Here is a 21,858-nt window from a genome sequence, read left to right on the forward strand (position 1 = left end):
CACTGCCCATAGACTCAACACTGCCCATATACTCAACACTGCACCATAGACTCAACACTGCACCATAGACTCAGCACTGCACCATAGACTCAGCACTGCACCATAGACTCAACACTACACCATAGACTCAGCACTGCACCATAGACTCAGCACTGCACCATAGACTCAACACTGCACCATAGACTCAGCACTGTACCATAGACTCAGCACTGCACCATAGACTCAGCACTGCACCATAGACTCAACACTGCACCATAGACTCAGCACTGCACCATAGACTCAGCACTGTACCATAGACTCAACACTGCACCATAGACTCAACACTGCACCATAGACTCAACACTGCCCATAGACTCAACACTGCACCATAGACTCAACACCGCACCATAGACTTAACACTGCCCACTGACTCAACACTGCACCATAGACTCAACACTGCCCATAGACTCAGCACTGCACCATAGACTCAGCACTGCACCATAGACTCAACACTGCACCATAGACTCAGCACTACACCATAGACTCAACACTGCCCATAGGGGGATCCCTGCCTAGGGGTGTGAGGGGTCAAGGGGATCCCTGCCTAGGGGGTGTGAGGGGTCAAGGGGATCCCTGCCTAGGGGGTGTGAGGGGTCAAGGGGATCCCTGCCTAGGGGGTGTGAGGGGTTTTACTGGCACGAAGTTTTCGCCGAGGCTTCGCGGTCCGCCCCTCTAGGCCGCTGTAACTTTATTGACACCACGCGGTTCCTGTAACTTTATTGACACCACGTGGTGTCTGTAACTTTATTGACACCACGTGTGTCACTGTGTGTCGCTGTGTCACTGTTTGTGTACACTGTGTGTGTGTACACTGTGTCACTGTGTGTGTGTACACTGTGTGTGTACACTGTGTGTGTGTACACTGTGTGTGTGTACTGTGTGTCACTGTGTGTACACTGTGTGATGTACTGTGTGTCACTGTGTGTGTGTCGCTGTGTGTCACTGTGTGTGGGGAGCGATAGTGTAGCGGTTAGCGCGCTGCGCTATGAACCTGGCGACCCGGGTTCGATTCCCGCTCACGGCCAACACCAGTGACGATTATCTGAACCGGTCCCGGGCTTCCCCTAGGTCGACTCAGCCTAAAATGAGTACCTGGTGCGGTGTGTAAACATTGCCACTAGGGAGACAAAGGCGGTCGGGCGTGGTGCTGGCCACCCACCCCCTCGTGTACCGTTCAGGCCTTCATAGGTGCTCGCTAACAGCACTTGCCCCTACAGTCTAAGGCTATATGGGGGATCTTTGTATCTTTGTTTTTGTCACTGTGTGTGTCGCTGTGTCACTGTTTGTGTACACTGTGTGTGTACACTGTGTGTGTACACTGTGTGTATACACTGTGTGTGTGTACACTGTGTGTGTACACTGTGTTTGTGTACACTGTGTGTGTGTACACTGTGTGTGTACACTGTGTGTGTGTACACTATGTGTGTATACACTGTGTGTGTGTACACTGTGTGTGTACACTGTGTGTGTGTACACTGTGTGTGTACACTGTGTATACACTGTGTGTGTACACTGTGTGTGTGTACTGTGTGTACACTGTATGTGTGTATACACTGTGTGTGTGTACACTTTAACACGTAGGCTTTCGCGACCAATATTATTCATAATAAAGGTTTTTGGGTTAGATCGCGTTTATTTATAAATGTGTCGTAACCCTCCACCACCCGACACGGCCAATCAGCAAAGAAAAGTGTCACGTTGACAAAAGACAAATAATTCACTACTTCAGCCCACCGGTGTGTTGAAGAGTTAATCCACATTTACAGTTTGAGTACGACGTTTCGCTGGTAAATACTTCCAGCATCATCGGGCAATTCGCCAGAATGGTAAAGCCCTCGCTTGCTCCCGGTTTTATATAGAGCAGAAGAGTGACGTCATCACTTAACTCATCAGGTGCAGTGATTAGAGGCGGAGGGGGGGGTAATGTAATTATATAATCGATTAGTAATCAGTCATTGGTTATGATTAGTAATGAGTTGTAGATTAGTAATTCTTTAAATCAAAATGTAATGTGTATTATTTAATAATACGCTTCCAGGCCGCACTGAGCCGGTAGCTGTCAGAGCGATTAAAGTTATTCTTGTTCCTCTCAATTTCAATGGATTCTCTAATTAGTCTTTGCCAGTAATAATTAGTTTTACACACCACTGCAACATTGTCAAAATCAATTGAGTGTCCTTGTTGACAAGCATGTTCTGCCACTGCCGACAGTTGTGTTTGAGATAATTTAATATTTCTCTGATGTTCTTTTAGTCTTACGCTGATGTTACGTCCCGTCTGCCCAATGTAGCAGCTGCCACATGAACAATTAATCCGATATACACCTTCTGTTGATAGTTTAGGTAATGCGTCTTTAGTGCAAGATACTAGTTTTTGAATTTTGTGTACTGTACCAAATCTTACTGTAATGTTTTGCTTTTGCAAAACGCGGGCTAATTTGTCAGTTACTCCTGAGATATATGGAATTTTTATTGTTTTAACAATCTGGTCGCTTTCAGTAGTATTGCTTTGCGATCGTGATTTGGCATTCAGTGCTCTGTTAATTTGAGCATTATTGTAGCCATTCTGTCGTAGTGCGTCGGTAAGACATCTTCATTCATAAAAAATTCAGAACATCTTGTGAATGTGATTAAAGATATTAAACTTACTCCTGATGATATTCTGGTAAGCTTTGATGTGATTTCTCTATTCACTAAGGTTCCAGTGGACGAATCGCTTAAATTACTTGATACACTAGTAAAGAATACCGGTTTACAAAAAGATATTCCGAAACTTGCTGGCCATTGCTTAAATAACACTTACTTCTTATGGAGAGGGGATTTCTTTAAACAAAAGGAAGGAGCAGCAATGGGTTCTCCTTTATCCCCTGCTATAGCAAATTTGTACATGGAAAACTTTGAAATAAAAGCACTTGCCTCGAGCACATTAAAACCATCCTTTTGGTTTAGGTATGTGGATGACACTTTGGTTGTCTGGCCACATGGTAAAGATACACTTAATGATTTTCTAAATCATCTCAATGCACAAAACCCGGCCATCCAGTTCACCATGGAAATGGAGGTGAATAATACACTCCCATTCCTAGATATTTTGCTTGGACATGGCCTAAACGGTAAAATAACACACAGCGTTTACAGAAAGCAAACGCACACTGATGCCTATCTGAATGCAGAATCACATCATCATCCAGCTCAAAAATCCTCTCTTATTAAGACGCTCGTGCATCGGGCGAAAACAGTGTCAGATGGTGAGAGTCTAGTGAGAGAGATTAAACACGTTAAAGACGCACTACGACAGAATGGCTACAATAATGCTCAAATTAACAGAGCACTGAATGCCAAATCACGATCGCAAAGCAATACTACTGAAAGCGACCAGATTGTTAAAACAATAAAAATTCCATATATCTCAGGAGTAACTGACAAATTAGCCCGCGTTTTGCAAAAGCAAAACATTACAGTAAGATTTGGTACAGTACACAAAATTCAAAAACTAGTATCTTGCACTAAAGACGCATTACCTAAACTATCAACAGAAGGTGTATATCGGATTAATTGTTCATGTGGCAGCTGCTACATTGGGCAGACGGGACGTAACATCAGCGTAAGACTAAAAGAACATCAGAGAAATATTAAATTATCTCAAACACAACTGTCGGCAGTGGCAGAACATGCTTGTCAACAAGGACACTCAATTGATTTTGACAATGTTGCAGTGGTGTGTAAAACTAATTATTACTGGCAAAGACTAATTAGAGAATCCATTGAAATTGAGAGGAACAAGAATAACTTTAATCGCTCTGACAGCTACCGGCTCAGTGCGGCCTGGAAGCGTATTATTAAATAATACACATTACATTTTGATTTAAAGAATTACTAATCTACAACTCATTACTAATCATAACCAATGACTGATTACTAATCGATTATATAATTACATTACCCCCCCCCTCCGCCTCTAATCACTGCACCTGATGAGTTAAGTGATGACGTCACTCTTCTGCTCTATATAAAACCGGGAGCAAGCGAGGGCTTTACCATTCTGGCGAATTGCCCGATGATGCTGGAAGTATTTACCAGCGAAACGTCGTACTCAAACTGTAAATGTGGATTAACTCTTCAACACACCGGTGGGCTGAAGTAGTGAATTATTTGTCTTTTGTCAACGTGACACTTTTCTTTGCTGATTGGCCGTGTCGGGTGGTGGAGGGTTACGACACATTTATAAATAAACGCGATCTAACCCAAAAACCTTTATTATGTGTGTACACTGTTTGTGTCCGCATTGAACCGAACCCCCGGCAAGGCCATCCACTTAACGTTGAGAGAAAATTCACACGAAATGTCCTTTTCAACGAAGTCTTCCAGATGTAAATTGATACAAGCTTTTAATGAAGAAATAAAATCATCTAATTCAAAACACAACACAATTCAAAGATGCTTCATTTTAAAACTTCAAAACGGAGCATGGGGTACTTGCGTGAATGCGTCCTTCGTGTGCAAATGTTGTGACTTTCCTGGCCTGAAGGCCGTCAATGTGTTGGACCCTTATTGGTGCACAGCGTCTCACCAACAGCAGTGGGGTTTGCTTCAACCGATAGGTACGAACATCCAGACGTCAATCAGCAAGGAGCATTTATAGTCCTAGCTAGACAAAATCTACGTCAACACGTAAGACAAAACTACAATTCGTGTTGTAGAGAATGTACCTCCTCCTATACGTGTAACTTTTAAGTGGTATGCCTTGTAACTGATAAATGATCCGAGCGTGCTCCCTATTTCAAAGACAATGAGTTGCTCCAGAGGCAGACGCTTTGTGAAACACAAAAGTACCCTTTGACCTGTATCACAAGAACAATGAGTCTCACCTGAGTTCTCTGTACAGGTTACTTTCAAACACACACACACACACTTTGTCCTAACATCACTTATTCAATGTTTGACCCTCAGACAAAATGTTACATGCACGCGCACAATCAGACAAGTATTCATTCTAAATCATTGACGGGCATATTAACAACATTGAATTACTGCAGCGAAATTGACTGCATCACGTTACATCGTATTAACAAGAAGTTATTTTACAAATACGCACCGTCTGCTTAACAGTGTATGTACAACGTACTATTGTTGCGTCATTCAAAACGAATAGGCCGTTGCATGCTGGCGTCTGGGTCAAAATGTAACAAATTCTAAACATTACCTACAAATAATGGATCACGGCGTTTCGATGGCAACACAAGCAATCATCATCAGGTGGGACAAGCACAGCAGCAATAAGAAGAAACTGCTGGAGTAGGCGCCTACTACTTCAGCAGTTACTCTTTCTGTGGTTGTTCCACCTGATGACGATTGCTTGTGTTGTGATCTAAACGCCGTGATCTGTTATGTTTCTACCCACGTGGTGACTTTACCGAAATAACTAAAGAGTGTGGATTCCTGCAGTCACGAAAGCTTCGAATCAAGATTACCTACACACTACACAACTGAGATGACGCATCAATCATCGCCCCCTACTGACAGGCTCTTGTCCACATGCAGGCCGGTGCAGGGCCACCACCTTGTGCCACACAGGGGCAGCTGCTACTTGGGGATGCTCTTCGAGTGTTTCAGACGAGACACTAAACTCCGAGTTGCTGAGGCGGTTAAGCAAGCACCGTGTAAATGTAATTATGCTAACATAGTGAATGCTTGGGGGCTTATTGTCTCTCGCTCCTGGTTAGAGATCTACCCAACCCACAGGTCCACAAAGACTGGCCGCTCTTACTCTGCAGGATGAACCTAGCAACTGAGCGTCCAACTTCACATTCTTGTCATTAAGGCCTGTGACAAAGGTGCATCTATTGTAGCGACATCGTCTCAAGCTTACACATCTACCGGGTCTCCACTTGACTTTGGATTGTCTCGGAGGAAGTCCACCCAAACCTCCACTTCCACAAACTGCTGGGAGTTGCCTCGCTCTGCTTCACAGTCAGGATTCTCCTCCTGCTTCACGTTGCCTCCATCAATGTGAAGGTCCCATTTTGGAGTTGAATCTTCATCTTCACATTTCACCTTCACTTCTTCACTCTTCACCATCACCTCTTCACATTTCACCTTCACTTCTTCGCTCTTCACCATCACTTCTTCCCTCTTCACCATCACTTCCTCACATTTCACCTCGATACCTTTAAAAGTGTCCAAGCTGGGATTTTCTTCCGGTTCTTGTTTCATGAGGGATGGGCTCATTGCGGAACTTTGACTTTCACAAGCTGATTTCAGACGCCACTCCTTGTGGATCTTCTGATGCTTGTGTGTTCTCTGGTGTACTTGAAGATTTGATGAATTTGCAAATGCCTTCCCAGACACACTGCACTTGAAGGGTTTCTCTCCCGTGTGTGTTCTCTGGTGTGTTTTAAGAGCAGATGAAACTGAAAAAGTCTTCCCACACACACTGCACTTGAAGGGTTTCTCGCCCGTGTGTGTTCTCTGGTGTCTTTGAAGATGAGATGAATCTGAAAATGCCTTCCCACACACACTGCACTTGAAGGGTTTCTCTCCCGTGTGTGTTCTCTGGTGTCTGTGAAGAGTAGATGAATCTGAAAATGCCTTCCCACACACACTACACTTGAAGGGTTTTTCTCCCGTGTGTGTTCTCTGGTGTGTTTTAAGAGCAGATGACTGTGAAAATGCCTTCCCACACACAGTGCACCTGAAGGGTTTCTCTCCCGTGTGTGTTCTCTGGTGGGTCTCAAGAACTGATGGCCATGCAAATGCTTTCTCACACACAGTGCACTTGAAGGGTTTCTCTCCTGTGTGAGTTCTCTGGTGCTGTGTCAAATTTCCAGTCTGATCCGTGCTGTATGCACGCCGGTCGCATTGTTGACTTGTCGTACCGAGCTGCTGAGCTGAGGGCCTTTGCTCCATCAGACCAGCCTCAGCTGCAGACAGAAAATAAGAATATCCACACCATCTACACGTCAGTATCGAGCCATGGAGGAATTAATATATACAGTCACACGTGACTTACACGTCTATATTCATTCATATATTCATGACTAGCTGTACTACCCGGCTTCGCCTGGGACTTGGATCCCACGTCCGGTCGCATTTGTCTCCCCAGTGGCGATGTTCACACCACAACAGTTACTCGTTTAAGGCTGAGTCGACCTAGGGGAGGCCCAGAAGCGGTTCAAATAATCATCACCGGTGGTGGCCGTGAACGGGAATCAAACTCGGGTCGCCGGGTTCGTAGCGTAGTGTAGCGCTAACCGCTACACTACAATGAGTTACGCTTCCACACACAGACACACACAGACACACACAGATACACACACACAGACACACACAGACACACACACACACAGACACACACACACTGACACACACACACACAGACACAAACAGACACACACACACAGACACACACACACAGACACACACAGACAACGCTAACCACTGCACTACAATGCGTGACGCTTCCACATGCGAGGGTCACGTGACAGATTTGACGTCATAGCTCACTTGCCGTCCAAAAAATCTATACATTATTGAGCTCCCCCCCCCAAAAACAACACAAAAGTTTATTTGTATAATGTTTACACGGTGTCCAGTCTGGAAAGTACCCACATGGCAAATTTCCAGTTTGTTGCATGTCGGGAAGTACACTAAACATTTTGAACAGACAACACACACAATCACAACCTTGCATAATTTTATATATATGGAGGTATGCAGTAAGAGCCAATTTGTTAATCCATTGCCGGACGAGGGTCTCCCCACGCCGCCCCGGGTCGTGATTTGACCATACTTCACCACGCTCGTCCGTGTGGCGGCTTGGTGGAGGAGGGTAGCGCAGACGTGGGAGCGTAGTGACATTGTACTCTACAATGGATGTTGCCCCCACCGCTCCTATGCCGCTCACCAACGTTGCACAGTCCCGCAGCCGCCTAAAACAACAACAACAACAAAGTCCCATCACAAGGGAGAAACACACAAATAGAGATTCACTTCGAGTACACTCACCACCACGTAGCTGTCAACCCACTATCAATCAGTGCCCCTACCTTATTACAGATCAATTCAGACCGTATCTGCCACCACGTGTCTTTATAAATATCAACGTTCGTCCTACGGAGTCCCATCACAATGTAGAAACACAAACAAACAGACAATATTGTTACTAAAGAATGTTTTTTTTTTGCCCGTATTGAAACGGCTGTACCCCGTATGGTCGTGAAAACTCAATGTCTCTGTAGAAGAATACGGGGTAAACCGTACGGGTTATGACAGCTGTGATGCATCAAAAGATAACTTGACCAGTGGTTGTGTTACCTCGTTTAACCAAAGGCTTCAAACTCGCGTGGAACAGCCCAAAACCCAAAGACGGGTATATCACGAGAGAAAAAACCCCTACATATTTACCAATAACACTGCCCTTAAAAGTAAATACGGTAGTAAATAATCGGGCAATGGCCCTTTTTCATAACGCCTCTGTGACTGACGATTGTATTTCAGCCTTTCTTCTTACGACTGCTGCCTGTGTATCTTACTGTGAAAACAGTTCCACAAGGCATGTATAAATGTTTATTTTCTTTGTGACAGACTAGGCCCGAGACGCCAGGGAGGGCCTGAATGGCCTGGATTGCCTACCGAGAAGGAGACGCCTTCCCCGGCGGGGAGCAACCACAGCCTGCGGTGTCACCGCCGCAAAGGGGGTCACACAACACCGGATTTTTTTTTGTGGTCAAAATTTTAAAACCAAAACACCCACTTACCGGTTCGCGTGAGTTCAATCCTGCTCACGAGTTTTAAGGGGCGAGAGGAATTGTTCGTGCAAGTTTAGGGTGGGGTGGGTGGGGGTGGGGAGTCGTTATGTTCCGAACAGTTTAGAAGCGTCCTGGGAGCCGCGCTTGAGGCGTCAGCCATTGGCACTTGGGAGCTACCACTCCCAGCGAAGGGTTGACGCTCAAACTATCAATCTTATACTTTGACTTCCATCACATAATTTGAATCGTATTTACTCAAACAATATATGCTGAATGATCTACTGTGATAGTCACGGTCGCTCCGTCATTGTATTGCTGTTGTAGATGTATATATTTATATATTTTAAAAAATATTACCGCGTCTGCGACCCCCCCCCCTATTTAAAGCGGTAAGTTGGTTCGTTCCAAATGATGACGTTCACACAACGGGATCAAAGTTCGGAACGCTCTTGCAGAATTGTACAAACATTTAACTCCGAAAGTTATCGCGATATGGCGACACTACGATATTACCTAATCATATCCAACATAAGCGTATCGTACAATTTGTTTCCACACGGCACGTGCACACTCAAAGCACTTGCAATTCAAATTTCTATTTAAAGCTTTCGTGACTGCAGGGATTCATCTTCTTGGTTATTTCGGTAAAGTCACCACGTAGAATGGAAACAATAAAATAATAAAGAAAAATATTTTGATCCCCTGCTGATTTTGTACGTTTGCCCACTGACAAAGAAATGATCAGTCTATAATTTTAATTGTAGATTTATTTGAACAGTGAGAGACAGAATAACAACAAAATCCAGAGAAACGCATGTCAAAAATGTTGTAAATTGATTTGCATTTTAATTAGTGAAATGAGTATTTGACCCATCAGAAAGATTTCTGGCTCCCAGGTGTCTATGTGTACACTGTGTGTGTACACTATTTGTATACACTGTGTGTGTACACTGTGTGTGTACACTGTATACAGTGTGTGTGTGTACACTGTGTGTATACACTGTGTGTGTATACACTGTGTGTGTGTCACTGTGTGTACACTGTGTGTCACTGTGTCACTGTGTGTGTGTGTACACTGTGTGTGTGTACACTGTGTGTATGTACACTGTGTATACCCTGTGTGTACACTGTGTGTGTGTACACTGTGTGTGTATACACTGTGTGTGTACCCTATGTGTGTACGCTGTGTGTGTACACAGTGTGTATACACTGTGTGTGTGTACACTGCGTATGTGCACACTGTGTATAAATTGTGTGTGTACACTGTGTGTGTACACTGTGTGTGTACTGTGTGTGTACATTGTGTACATTGTGTATACACTGTGTGTGTACACTGTGTGTGTGTACACTGTGTGTGTACGCTGTGTGTGTGTACACTATGTGTATACACTGTGTGTGTGTACACTGCGTATGTGTACACTGTGTGTATAAATTGTGTGTACACTGTTTGTGTGTACACTGTGTGTGTACACTGTGTGTGTGTACACTGTGTGTGTACATTGTGTACATTGTGTGTGTACACTATGTGTGTGTGGACATTGTGTGTGTGTACACTGTGTACAGACACTGTGTGTGTACACTGTGTGTGTACACTATGTGTATACACTGTGTGTGTGTACACTGCGTATGTGTACACTGTGTGTACAGTGTGTGTACACTGTGTGTGTACACTGCGTATGTGTACACTGTGTGTGTACAGTGTGTGTACACTGTGTGTGTGTACATTGTGTGTGTACACTGTGTGTGTGTACACTGTGTGTACACTGTATACACTGTGTGTGTACACTGTGTATACCCTGTGTGTCACTGTGTGTACACTGTGTGTGTGTATATATACAGTGTGTACCCTGTGTGTGTACACTGTATGTACACCGTGTGTACACTGTGTGTGTACACTGTGTATACCCTGTGTGTGTGTACACTGTGTGTGTACACTGTGTATACACTGTGTATGTGTACACTGTGTGTGTACACTGTGTGTGTACATTGTGTGTGTACACTGTGTGTGTACACTGTGTGTATACACTGTGTGTGCACACTGTGTATGTACACTGTGTGTGTGTACACTGTGTGTGTACACTATTTGTATACACTGTGTGTGTGTACACTGTGTGTGTAAACTGTGTGTTTGTACACTGTGTGTGTGTATACACTGTGTTCGCATTGAACCGAACCCCCGGCAAGGCCGTCTACTTAATGACGAGAGAAAATTCACACGAAATGTCCTTTTCAATGAAGTCTTCCAGATGTAAATTGATACAAGCTTTTAATGAAGAAATAGAAATCATCTAATTCAAAACACAACACAATTCAAAGATGTTTCATTTTAAAACTTCAAAACGGAGCATGGCGTACTTGCGTGAATGGGTCCTTCGTGTGTAAATGTTGTGACTTTCCTGGCCTGAAGGCCGTCAATGTGTTGGACCCTTATTGGTGCACAGCGTCTCAACAACAGCAGTGGGGTTTGCTTCAACCGATGGATACGAACATCCAGACGTGAATCAGCAAGGAGCATTTCTAGTCCTAGCTAGACAAAATCTATGTCAACACGTAAGACAAAACTACAATTCGTGTTGTAGAGAATGTACCTCCTCCTATACGTGTAACTTTCAAGTGGTATGCCTTGTAACTGATGAATGATCTAAGCGTGCTCCCTATGTCAAAGACAATGTGTTGCTCCAGATGCTTCGTGAAACACAAAAGTACCCTTTGACCTGTATCACAAGAACAACGGGTCTCACCTGAGTTCTCTGTACAGGTTACTTCCAAACAGACACACTTTGTCCTAACATCACTTATTCAATGTTTGACCCTTATAGATCAAATGTTACAAGTATGCACAAAACCAGACAAGTATACATTCTAAATTATTGACAGGCATATTAACAAAATTGGATTACTGCAGTGAAATATACTGCATCACGTTACATCGTATTAACAAGCTTTTTAGAAAAAGTTGCAGTCTGCTTCACCGTGTATGTAAAACATACTATTGTGTCATTCAAAACGAGTAGGCCATTGCATGCTGGCATCTGAGTGAAAATGTAGCAAATTCTAAACATTACCTACAAACTACACAACTGAGATGACACATCAATCATCGCCTCCTACTGACAGGCTCTTGTCCACATGCAGGCCGGTGCAGGGCCACCATCTTGTGCCACACAGGGGCAGCTGCTACTTGGGGATGCTCTTTGCGTGTTTCAGGCGAGTTACGACACAAAACTCCAAGTTGCTGAGGCGATTAAGCAAGCACCGTGTAAAAGCAATTATTATAACATAGTGAATGCTTGGGAGCTTATTGGCTCTTGCTCCTTGTTAGAGATCTACCCAACCCACGGGCCCACAAAGTGTTCAACTTCACATTCTTGTCATTAAAGGCCTGTGACAAAGGTGCATCTATTGTAGTGACATCGTCTCTGGCTTACACATCTACCGGGTCTCTACTTGACTTTGGATTGTCTCGGAGGAAGTCCACCCAAACCTCCACTTCCACAAACTGCTGGGAGTTGCCTCGCTCTGCCTCACAGTCAGAATTCTCCTCCTGCTTCACGTTGCCTCCATCGATGTGAAGGTCCCATTTTGGAGTTGAATCTTCATCTTCACATTTCACCTTCACTTCTTCCCTCTTCACCATCACTTCTTCCCTCTTCACCATCACCTCTTCATATTTCACCTCGATACCTTTAAAAGTGTCCAAGCTGGGATTTTCGTCCGGTTCTTGTTTCATAAGGGATGGGCTTATTGTGGCACTTTGACTTTCACAAGCTGATTTCAGATTCCACTCCTTGCAGATCTTCTGATGCTTCCGTGTTCTCTGGTGTACTTGAAGATTTTATGAATGTGCAAATGCCTTCCCGCAGTGCACCTGAAGGGTTTCTCTCCCGTGTGTTCTCTGGTGTACTTTAAGATGTGATGACTGTGCAAACATCATCCCACAAAGAGTGTACCTCAAGGGTTTCTCTCCTGTCTGTCTTCTCTGGTGTACTTGAAGATTTGATTAATGTGCAAATGCCTTCCCGCACACACTGCACTTGAAGGGTTTCTCTCCTGTGTGTTCTCTGGTGTTTTTTAAGAGCAGATGACCGTGAAAATGTCTTCCCACAAACACTGCACTTGAAGGGTTTCTCTCCCGTGTGTGTTCTCTGGTGATTTTTAAGAATAGATGAATCTGAAAATGTCTTCCCACACACACTGCACCTGAAGGGTTTCTCTCCCGTGTGTGTTCTCTGGTGTTTTTTAAGAGCAGATGAATCAGAAAATGTCTTCCCACACACACTGCACAAGAAGGGTTTCTCTCCCGTGTGTGTTCTCTGGTGTGTTTTAAGAGCAGATGACCGTGAAAATGTCTTCCCACAAACACTGCACTTGAAGGGTTTCTCTCCCGTGTGTGTTCTCTGGTGTTTTTTAAGAGTAGATGAATCTGAAAATGTCTTCCCACACACACTGCACCTGAAGGGTTTCTCTCCCGTGTGTGTTCTCTGGTGTTTTTTAAGAGCAGATGAATCAGAAAATGTTTTCCCACACACACTGCACAAGAAGGGTTTCTCTCCCGTGTGTGTTCTCTGGTGTGTTTTAAGAGCAGATGACCGTGAAAATGCCTTCACACACACACTGCACTTGAAGGGTTTCTCTCCCGTGTGTGTTCTCTGGTGTGTTTTAAGAGCAAATGAATCTGAAAATGTCTTCACACACACAGTGCACTTGAATGGTTTCTCTCCCGTGTGTGTTCTCTGGTGTGTTTTAAGAGCGGATGACCATGAAAATGTCTTCCCACACACACTGCACCTAAAGGGTTTCTCTCCCGTGTGTGTTCTCTGGTGTGTTTTAAGAGTAGATGAATCTGAAAATGTCTTCCCACACACACTGCATTTGAAGGGTTTCTCTCCCGTGTGTGTTCTCTGGTGTCTTTTAAGAGCAAATGAACCTGAAAATGTCTTCCGACACACACTGCACCTGAAGGGTTTCTCTCCCGTGTGTGTTCTCTGGTGTTTTTTAAGATTAGATGAATATGAAAATGTCCTCCCACACACACTGCACTTGAAGGGTTTCTCTCCCGTGTGTGTTCTCTGGTGTTTTTTAAGAATAGATGAATCTGAAAATGTCTTCCCACACACACTGCACTTGAAGGGTTTCTCTCCCGTGTGTGTTCTCTGGTGTCTTTGAAGATGAGATGAATCTGAAATGCCTTTCCACACACACTGCACTTGAAGGGTTTCTCTCCCGTGTGTGTTCTCTGGTGTTTTTTAAGAGTAGATGAATCTGAAAATGCCGTCCCACACACACTGCACTTGAAGGGTTTCTCTCCCGTGTGTGTTCTCTGGTGTCTTTGAAGATGAGATGAATCTGAAAATGCCTTTCCACACACACTGCACTTGAAGGGTTTCTCTCCCATGTGTGTTCTCTGGTGTGTTTTAAGAGCAAATGAATTTGAAAATGTCTTCCCACACACACTGCACTTGAAGGGTTTCTCTCCCGTGTGTATTCTCTGGTGTCTTTGAAGATGAGATGAATCTGAAAATGCCTTCCCACACACACTGCACTTGAAGGGTTTCTCTCCCGTGTGTGTTCTCTGGTGTGTTTTAAGAGCAAATGAATCTGAAAATGCCTTCCCACACACACTGCTCTTGAAGGGTTTCTCTCCCGTGTGTGTTCTCTAGTCTTTTTTAAGAGTAGATGAATGTGAAAATGCCTTCCCACACACACTGCACTTGAAAGGTGTCTCTCCCGTGTGTGTTCTCTGGTGTGTTTTAAGAGCAGATGAATCTGAAAATGTCTTCCCACACACACTGCACTTGAAGGGTTTCTCTCCCGTGTGTGTTCTCTGGTGAATTTTAAGAGCAGATGACTGTGAAAATGCCTTCCCACACACAGTGCACTTGAAGGGTTTCTCTCCCGTGTATGTTCTCTGGTGTTTTTTAAGAGTCGATGAATCTGAAAATGGCTTCCCACACACAGTGCACTTGAAGGGTTTCTCTCCCGTGTGTGTTCTCTGGTCTTTTTTAAGAGTCGATGAATCTGAAAATGCCTTGTCACACACAGTGCACTTGAAGGGTTTCTCTCCTGTGTGAGTTCTCTGGTGCTGTGTCAAATTTCCAGTCCGATCCGTGCCGTATGCACGCTGGTCGCATTGTTGACTTGTCGTACCGAGTTGCTGTGCTGAGTGCATTTGCTCCATCAGACCAGCGTCAGCTGCAGACAGAAAATAAGAATATCCACACCATCTACACGTCAGTATCGAGCCATGGAGGAATTAATATATACAGTCACACGTGACTTACACGTCTATATTCATTCATATATTCATGACTACCTGTACTACCCAGCTTCGCCCGGGACTTGGATCCCCACGTCTGGTCGCCTTTGTCTCCCCAGTGGCGATGTTCACACTACAACAGTTACTCGTTTAAGGCTGAGTCGACCTAGGGAAGGGCCAGAAGCGGTTGAAATAATTATCACCGGTGGTGGCCGTGAGCGGGAATCGAACTGGGGTCGCCGGGTTCGTAGCGTAGCGCTAACCACTACACTACAATGCGTTATGCTTCCACACACACACACAGATACACACACAGACACACACACAGACACACACACAGATACACACAGACACACACACACAGACACACACAGACACACACACACACAGACACACACACAGATATACACACACACACAGACACACACACGCAGACAGAGCTAACCACTACACTACAATGCGTTACTCTTCCACACACACAGACACACACACAGACACACATACAGACACACAGACAGACACACACAGACACACATAGACACACACAGATACACACAGACACACACAGACACACAGACACACACACAGACACACACACAGACACACACAGACACACACACAGACACAAACACAGACACAAACACACAAGACACACACACAGACACACAGACAACGCTAACCACTACACTACAATGCGGGACGCTTCCACATGCGAGGGTCACGTGACAGATTTGACGTCACAGCTCACTTGCCGTGCAAAAAATCTATGCATTATTGAGCTCCCCCCCCCCCCCCCAATGAAAACCAAAAGTGTATTTGTATAATGTTTGTATGGTGTACAGTCTGGAAAGTACCCACATGGCAAATTTCCAGTTTGTTGCATGTCGGGAAGTACGCTAAACATTTTGAACAGACAACACACACAATCACAACTTTGCCTTTTATATATATTTGGAGATGCAGTGAAAAACTTTCCTAAAATTCATCACGCGGTTTCAGTTTTTTCATTTTCAGTTTGATTTATTTTGGTTATAGTCCCGTGAGCCATTCGGCTCTTGAATCGGGTGCAATCACAACAAGCAACAAAACAAAAACACGACCAAGAAAATCATCTTACAGTGACTATGTGACTGTGCAAACAGCACTGTCATGGCACGCAATGAGAGGGCAAATGTCATAAATATTCCTGTAAGCCCGCGCATCTTCAACATTAATGTTGCCATAGAAACGTTGTGGGGTTTTTTGCTTCATTTAAAAAAATAAAAAATTATTATGTTATTTTCATTTTGTTTTCTATCTACGTAACTTTACCGAAAGAACCAAGAATATTAATTCCTGCAGTCACCAAAGTTTTAAGTCAAAACATTCACACACGTTGACAAAGCCTCACCTTGTGTTGTTGTGGGCAGGTCGCTTCTGATAACAAGAGCGGTATAGCAGCTCAAGCGGGCTTGGCCTGGTGAAAACAAAAGAAAATAAAAACTGCGTGAATATTGACAATAAAACAATGTGAGCCCACTGAATTGTAACAGTGATCTGCCACGGCAGAGGAGTTCGTCTTACCGTGTTTCAAGTCTGCTTTATGTTCGCGGATGCGGTCCGAGATATGTCTTTTGGTTTCTCCAATGTAGCTACTACCACAGAGGCACTGTAGTTTGTAAACGCCCGGGTACTGTATGTCTGGAAGAGCATCTTTTACAGATGGAACTAAATCACGGATTTTGTGTACTGTGTTGAATCGGACCTGGATCTTGTGTTTATTCAGGATTTTGGAGATCTTTTTAGTGACCCCTGCAATGTAGGGTAAGGTGATGGTTTTGAGTGGCTCCACAAGAGGATCCTTCTTCATGACTGGAGTGATGGCTTTGCGGATTGTGTAGTCGGAGTAGCCATTAGCCCTGAGAGCCTGGTGTACGTGCTTGAGTTCACTGGTAATGTGTTCCTGGTCGGAAATGCATTGGGCTCTATGGTATAGAGTCTTGATGAGGCAGTTCTTCTGGGATGGATGGTGGTGGGAATCCGGTTTCAAGTAAGCATCTGTATGGGTAGCTTTCTTGTAGACAGAGTGGCTCATTGAACCATCATGTCTCCTTTTAATTAAGACATCCAGAAAGGGTAGTTTGCCATCTTTTTCGACCTCCATGGTAAATCTGATGGCTGGGTGTATGGAATTGATGTGGTCGCGGAATTGGTCTAGAGCAGGCTGGCCATGTGGCCAGATGACAAAGGTGTCATCAACGTACCTCTTCCATAAGGTCGGGCGTAGAGTGGCAGTCTGGATGGCGTCAGTTTCAAATTTTTCCATGAATACGTTGGCTACAACCGGAGATAGGGGGGAGCCCATTGGGGTGCCCTCAGTTTGTTTGTAGAAAGTTCCATTCCAGGTGAAGTATGTGTTGGTTAAGCAATGTCTCACCAGGGGGGGTACATCAGTATGCAGTCCTTGATGAACCAGGTCTTCAATGATAGCGATGGTGTCAGGTACCGGGACTTTGGTGAACAAGGACACCACATCAAAACTGACAAGCAGGTCGCTTGGGGACAGGGAAATGTCTTTGATTGTCGATACCAGGTGAGTAGAATTTAGTACCGCAGAGGTGGTTTTTCCAGTGAAAGGTCGCAGTATATCAGCCAGAAAACGTGCCAGTTTGTAGGTGGGGGAGCTGATAGTAGAGACGATGGGACGAAGGGGTGTATCTTCTTTGTGTATCTTTGGAAGGCCATATAATCTTGGTGGTCTGGCAGCAGAGGGTTTCAACAAGAACTGTTTGTTCTCATCAATTAATGCTGTTGAATCAGAGATAATTTTGTTCGTTTTGGTGACCAGGCTGTTGGTGGGATCTCTTTTTATTTTTGTATAGCTGCCATCGTTGAGTAGTTCTTGAATTTTGTTGTTATATTCTGTTTTGTCCATGATGACAGTGGCATTGCCTTTGTCGGCTGAGAGAACGACAATATCATCCCTCTTTTTTAATTGAGATAATTCAAAACGTTCGTCTTTGCTGATGTTGCTAGGTGGCAACTTAGCGTTTTTGAGGGTTGCAGCGATTTCAGATCTTGCTACGTCTGCAGAGATGTGACTCAAGCCCTTGAGTGCAACGTCGACATGGGCAATGATATCATTAACCGGTAAGTGTCTCGGTGTGACAGCAAAGTTTAGACCTTTAGCTAAAACGGATTTCAGACCATCAGAAATGGAATTGTGTGCTTAGAGTTTTGGGTTAACATTCATCTTGAAGATATGAAGGCTTCCAGGCATATTAATGACATTTGCCCTCTCACTGTGTGCCATCACAGCCCGTGGAGAGAAACCCTTCAGGTGCACTCTGTGCGGGAAGGCGTTTGCACGTTCATCAAATTTGATTAATTTGGGAAACTTTTTCACTACATCATGAATATATTAATAAGTATAGATGTGTAAGTCTCGTGTGCATTCCTCTGTGCCTGACGTGTAGATGGTGTGGATATTCTTTTTTTCTGTCTGCAGCTGACGCTTCCTCTGCAGATTTGGTCTGATGGAGCAAAGGCACTCAGCGCAGCTCGGTACGACAAGTCAACAATGCGACCAGCGTGCATACAGCACGGATCGGACTGGAAATTTGACACGGCACCAGAGAACTCACACAGGAGAGAAACCCTTCAAATGTACTGTGTGTGGGAAGGCATTTTCATGGTCATCTGCTCTTAAAAAACACCAGAGAACACACACAGGAGAGAAACCCTTCAGGTGCACGATGTGCAGGATGGCGTTTACACAGTCATGTAATCTTGTAATACACCAGAGAACACACACGGGAGAGAAACCCTTCGAGTACAGTGTGTGGGGGAAGGCATTTTCAGATTCATTTGCTCTTAAAACACACCAGAGAACACACACGGGAGAGAAACCCTTCAAGTGCAGTGTGTGTGGAAAGACTTTTTCAGATTCATCTACTCTTAAAACACACCAGAGAACACACACGGGAGAGAAACCCTTCAAGTGCAGTGTGTGTGGGAGGACATTTTCACATTCATCTACTCTTAAAAAACACCAGAGAACACACACGGGAGAGAAACCCTTCAGGTGCAGTGTGTGTCGGAAGACATTTTCAAGTTCATTTGCTCTTAAAACACACCAGAGAACACACACGGGAGAGAAACCCTTCAAATGCAGTGTGTGTGGGAAGACGTTTTCAGATTCATCTACTCTTATAACACACCAGAGAACACACACGGGAGAGAAACCCTTCAAGTGCAGTGTGTGTGAAGGCATTTTCACGGTCATCTGCTCTTAAAACACACCAGAGAACACACACGGGAGAGAAACCCTTCAAGTGCAGTGTTTGTGAGAAGACATTTTCATGGTCATCTGCTCTTAAAAAACACCAGAAAACACACACGGGAGAGAAACCCTTCAAGTGCAGTGTGTGTGTGAAGGCATTTTCACGGTCATCTGCTCTTAAAACACACCAGAGAACACACACGGGAGAGAAACCCTTCAAGTGCAGTGTTTGTGGGAAGACATTTTCACGGTCATCTGCTCTTAAAACACACCAGAAAACACACACGGGAGAGAAACCCTTCAAGTGCAGTGTGTGTGGGAAGGCATTTTCACAGTCATCTGGTCTTAAATCACACCAGAAAACACACACGGGAGAGAAACCCTTCAAGTGCAGTGTGTGTGGAAAGACTTTTTCAGATTCATCTACTCTTAAAACACACCAGAGAACACACACGGGAGAGAAACCCTTCAAGTGCAGTGTGTGTGGGAGGACATTTTCACATTCATCTACTCTTAAAAAACACCAGAGAACACACACGGGAGAGAAACCCTTCAGGTGCAGTGTGTGTCGGAAGACATTTTCAAGTTCATTTGCTCTTAAAACACACCAGAGAACACACACGGGAGAGAAACCCTTCAAATGCAGTGTGTGTGGGAAGACGTTTTCAGATTCATCTACTCTTATAACACACCAGAGAACACACACGGGAGAGAAACCCTTCAAGTGCAGTGTGTGTGAAGGCATTTTCACGGTCATCTGCTCTTAAAACACACCAGAGAACACACACGGGAGAGAAACCCTTCAAGTGCAGTGTTTGTGAGAAGACATTTTCATGGTCATCTGCTCTTAAAAAACACCAGAAAACACACACGGGAGAGAAACCCTTCAAGTGCAGTGTGTGTGTGAAGGCATTTTCACGGTCATCTGCTCTTAAAACACACCAGAGAACACACACGGGAGAGAAACCCTTCAAGTGCAGTGTTTGTGGGAAGACATTTTCACGGTCATCTGCTCTTAAAACACACCAGAAAACACACACGGGAGAGAAACCCTTCAAGTGCAGTGTGTGTGGGAAGGCATTTTCACAGTCATCTGGTCTTAAATCACACCAGAAAACACACACGGGAGAGAAACCCTTCAAGTGCACTGTGTGTGGGAAGGCATTTTCACGGTCATCTGCTCTTAAAAATCACCAGAGAACACACACGGGAGAGAAACCCTTCAAGTGCAGTGTTTGTGGGAAGACATTTTCACGGTCATCTGCTCTTTAAAAACACCAGAGAACACACGGGAGAGAAACCCTTCAAGTGCACTGTGTGAAGGCATTTTCACAGTCATCTGCTCTTAAAACACACCAGAAAACACACACGGGAGAGAAACCCTTCAAGTGCACTGTGTGTGGGAAGGCATTTTCACAGTCATCTGGTCTTAAATCACACCAGAGAACACACACGGGAGAGAAACCCTTCAAGTGCAGTGTGTGTGGGAAGGCATTTTCACAGTCATCAAATCTTAAAAAACACCAGAGTACACACGGGAGAGAAACCCTTCAAGTGCAGTGTGTGCGGAAAGGCATTTGCACATTCATCAAATCTTCTAGTACACCAGAGAACACAGACAGGAGAGAAACCCTTGAGGTACACTCTGTGTGGGATGATGTTTGCACAGTCATCACATCTTAAAGTACACCAGAGAACACACACGGGAGAGAAACCCTTCAGGTGCACTCTGCGGGAAGGCGTTTGCACATTCATAAAATCTTCAAGTACACCAGAAAACACGGAAGCATCAGAAGATCTTCAAGGAGTGGAATCTGAAATCAGCTTGTGAAAGTCAAAGTGCCACAATAAGCCCATCCCTCACGAAACAAGAACCGGACGAAAATCGCAGCTTGGACACTTTTAAAGGTATTCTTAGTTTTTTCAGTAAAGTCACGTTGAAGAGAAACAACAAAATAATAAAATATATGTAAAACAATAAAAAATTCTCACGACGTTTCGACCATAACTCAAACGGTCATCTTCAGGTGTGTTGGTTTGCATAAATTTATTTTAAAACGGCGCATTAATTTAATTATAAAAAAACGTTGGCGTCACGCGCAGCGATTTGGCAGTTTGCCCAGGACTAGTCCATCTATTTTTTTTAAAAGAGGAGGGGGGAGACGAAATTTTTTATAATGTATGCTGTCTGAAAGCCACTGTAAGCGTGAACAATTAAGAACTGAAATGGTTTATCAAATCTTTCCAATGATTGCTAAGATAGAATCCATCTTCTCGGTTGAAATTGTCTCTGTGCTTGTATATGTGGATAGCCTCATGAACGAATCTCTCATGCAAGCCAGATGGCTTGCAGAGAACCTCTGTCTTGGAGAAGTCAATGTCATGTGAGCCTACTGAATTATAACAGTGATCTGCCACGGCCGAGGTGTTGGTCCTACCGTGTTTAAGGTCTGCTTTATGTTCACGAATGCGGTCCGAGACATGGCGTTTGGTTTCTCCAATGTAACTACTACCACAGAGGCAACTTAGTTTGTAGACACCAGGGTATTGTATGCC

At 44.3% G+C, this 21,858-nt stretch overlaps 2 protein-coding genes and 2 pseudogenes across 3 annotated transcripts; 2 read left to right on the forward strand and 2 right to left on the reverse strand.

Annotated features, from left to right (window-relative positions):
- Positions 1–4,468: 4,468 nt before the first annotated feature.
- On the reverse strand, positions 4,469–8,956 carry LOC142908822 (uncharacterized). 2 transcript variants are annotated; one of them, XM_076059452.1, is made up of 3 exons: positions 8,795–8,956; positions 7,833–7,966; positions 4,469–6,958 (listed from the first exon to the last, which is right to left on the reverse strand). In XM_076059452.1, the coding sequence occupies exon 3, from the start codon at positions 6,942–6,944 to the stop codon at positions 5,904–5,906; it is 1,041 nt and encodes a 346-aa protein (XP_075915567.1). In that variant the 5' UTR covers positions 6,945–6,958; positions 7,833–7,966; positions 8,795–8,956; the 3' UTR covers positions 4,469–5,903. The 2 variants fall into 2 exon arrangements, with proteins under 2 accessions (XP_075915567.1, XP_075915568.1); XM_076059453.1 differs by having other exon boundaries at positions 7,828–7,966.
- A 3,006-nt stretch (positions 8,957–11,962) lies between these two features.
- Positions 11,963–14,973, reverse strand: LOC142908821 (uncharacterized; annotated as a pseudogene).
- Positions 14,974–19,301: 4,328 nt separating this feature from the next.
- On the forward strand, positions 19,302–20,069 carry LOC142908812 (uncharacterized; the record flags this gene model as incomplete). Its single annotated transcript, XM_076059429.1, has 1 exon — positions 19,302–20,069. A coding segment is annotated over one exon (768 nt), but the record flags the coding sequence as incomplete, so codon positions are not given.
- A 16-nt stretch (positions 20,070–20,085) lies between these two features.
- On the forward strand, positions 20,086–21,250 carry LOC142908813 (uncharacterized; annotated as a pseudogene).
- The last annotated feature ends 608 nt before the right edge of the window (positions 21,251–21,858 follow it).

The sequence above is a fragment of the Petromyzon marinus genome, unplaced genomic scaffold, assembly GCF_048934315.1.
Source record: "Petromyzon marinus isolate PM22_M1 ecotype Great Lakes invasive population unplaced genomic scaffold, UKy_Petmar_22M1.pri1.0 PM_G_Scaffold_102, whole genome shotgun sequence".
NCBI classification, from domain to species: domain Eukaryota; kingdom Metazoa; phylum Chordata; class Hyperoartia; order Petromyzontiformes; family Petromyzontidae; genus Petromyzon; species Petromyzon marinus.

Coding starts and splice junctions, on each gene's coding strand:
- LOC142908822 (XM_076059452.1), bottom strand. CDS start 6,944: ATGGAGCAAAGGCCCTCAGCTCAGCAGCTCGGTACGACAAGTCAACAA.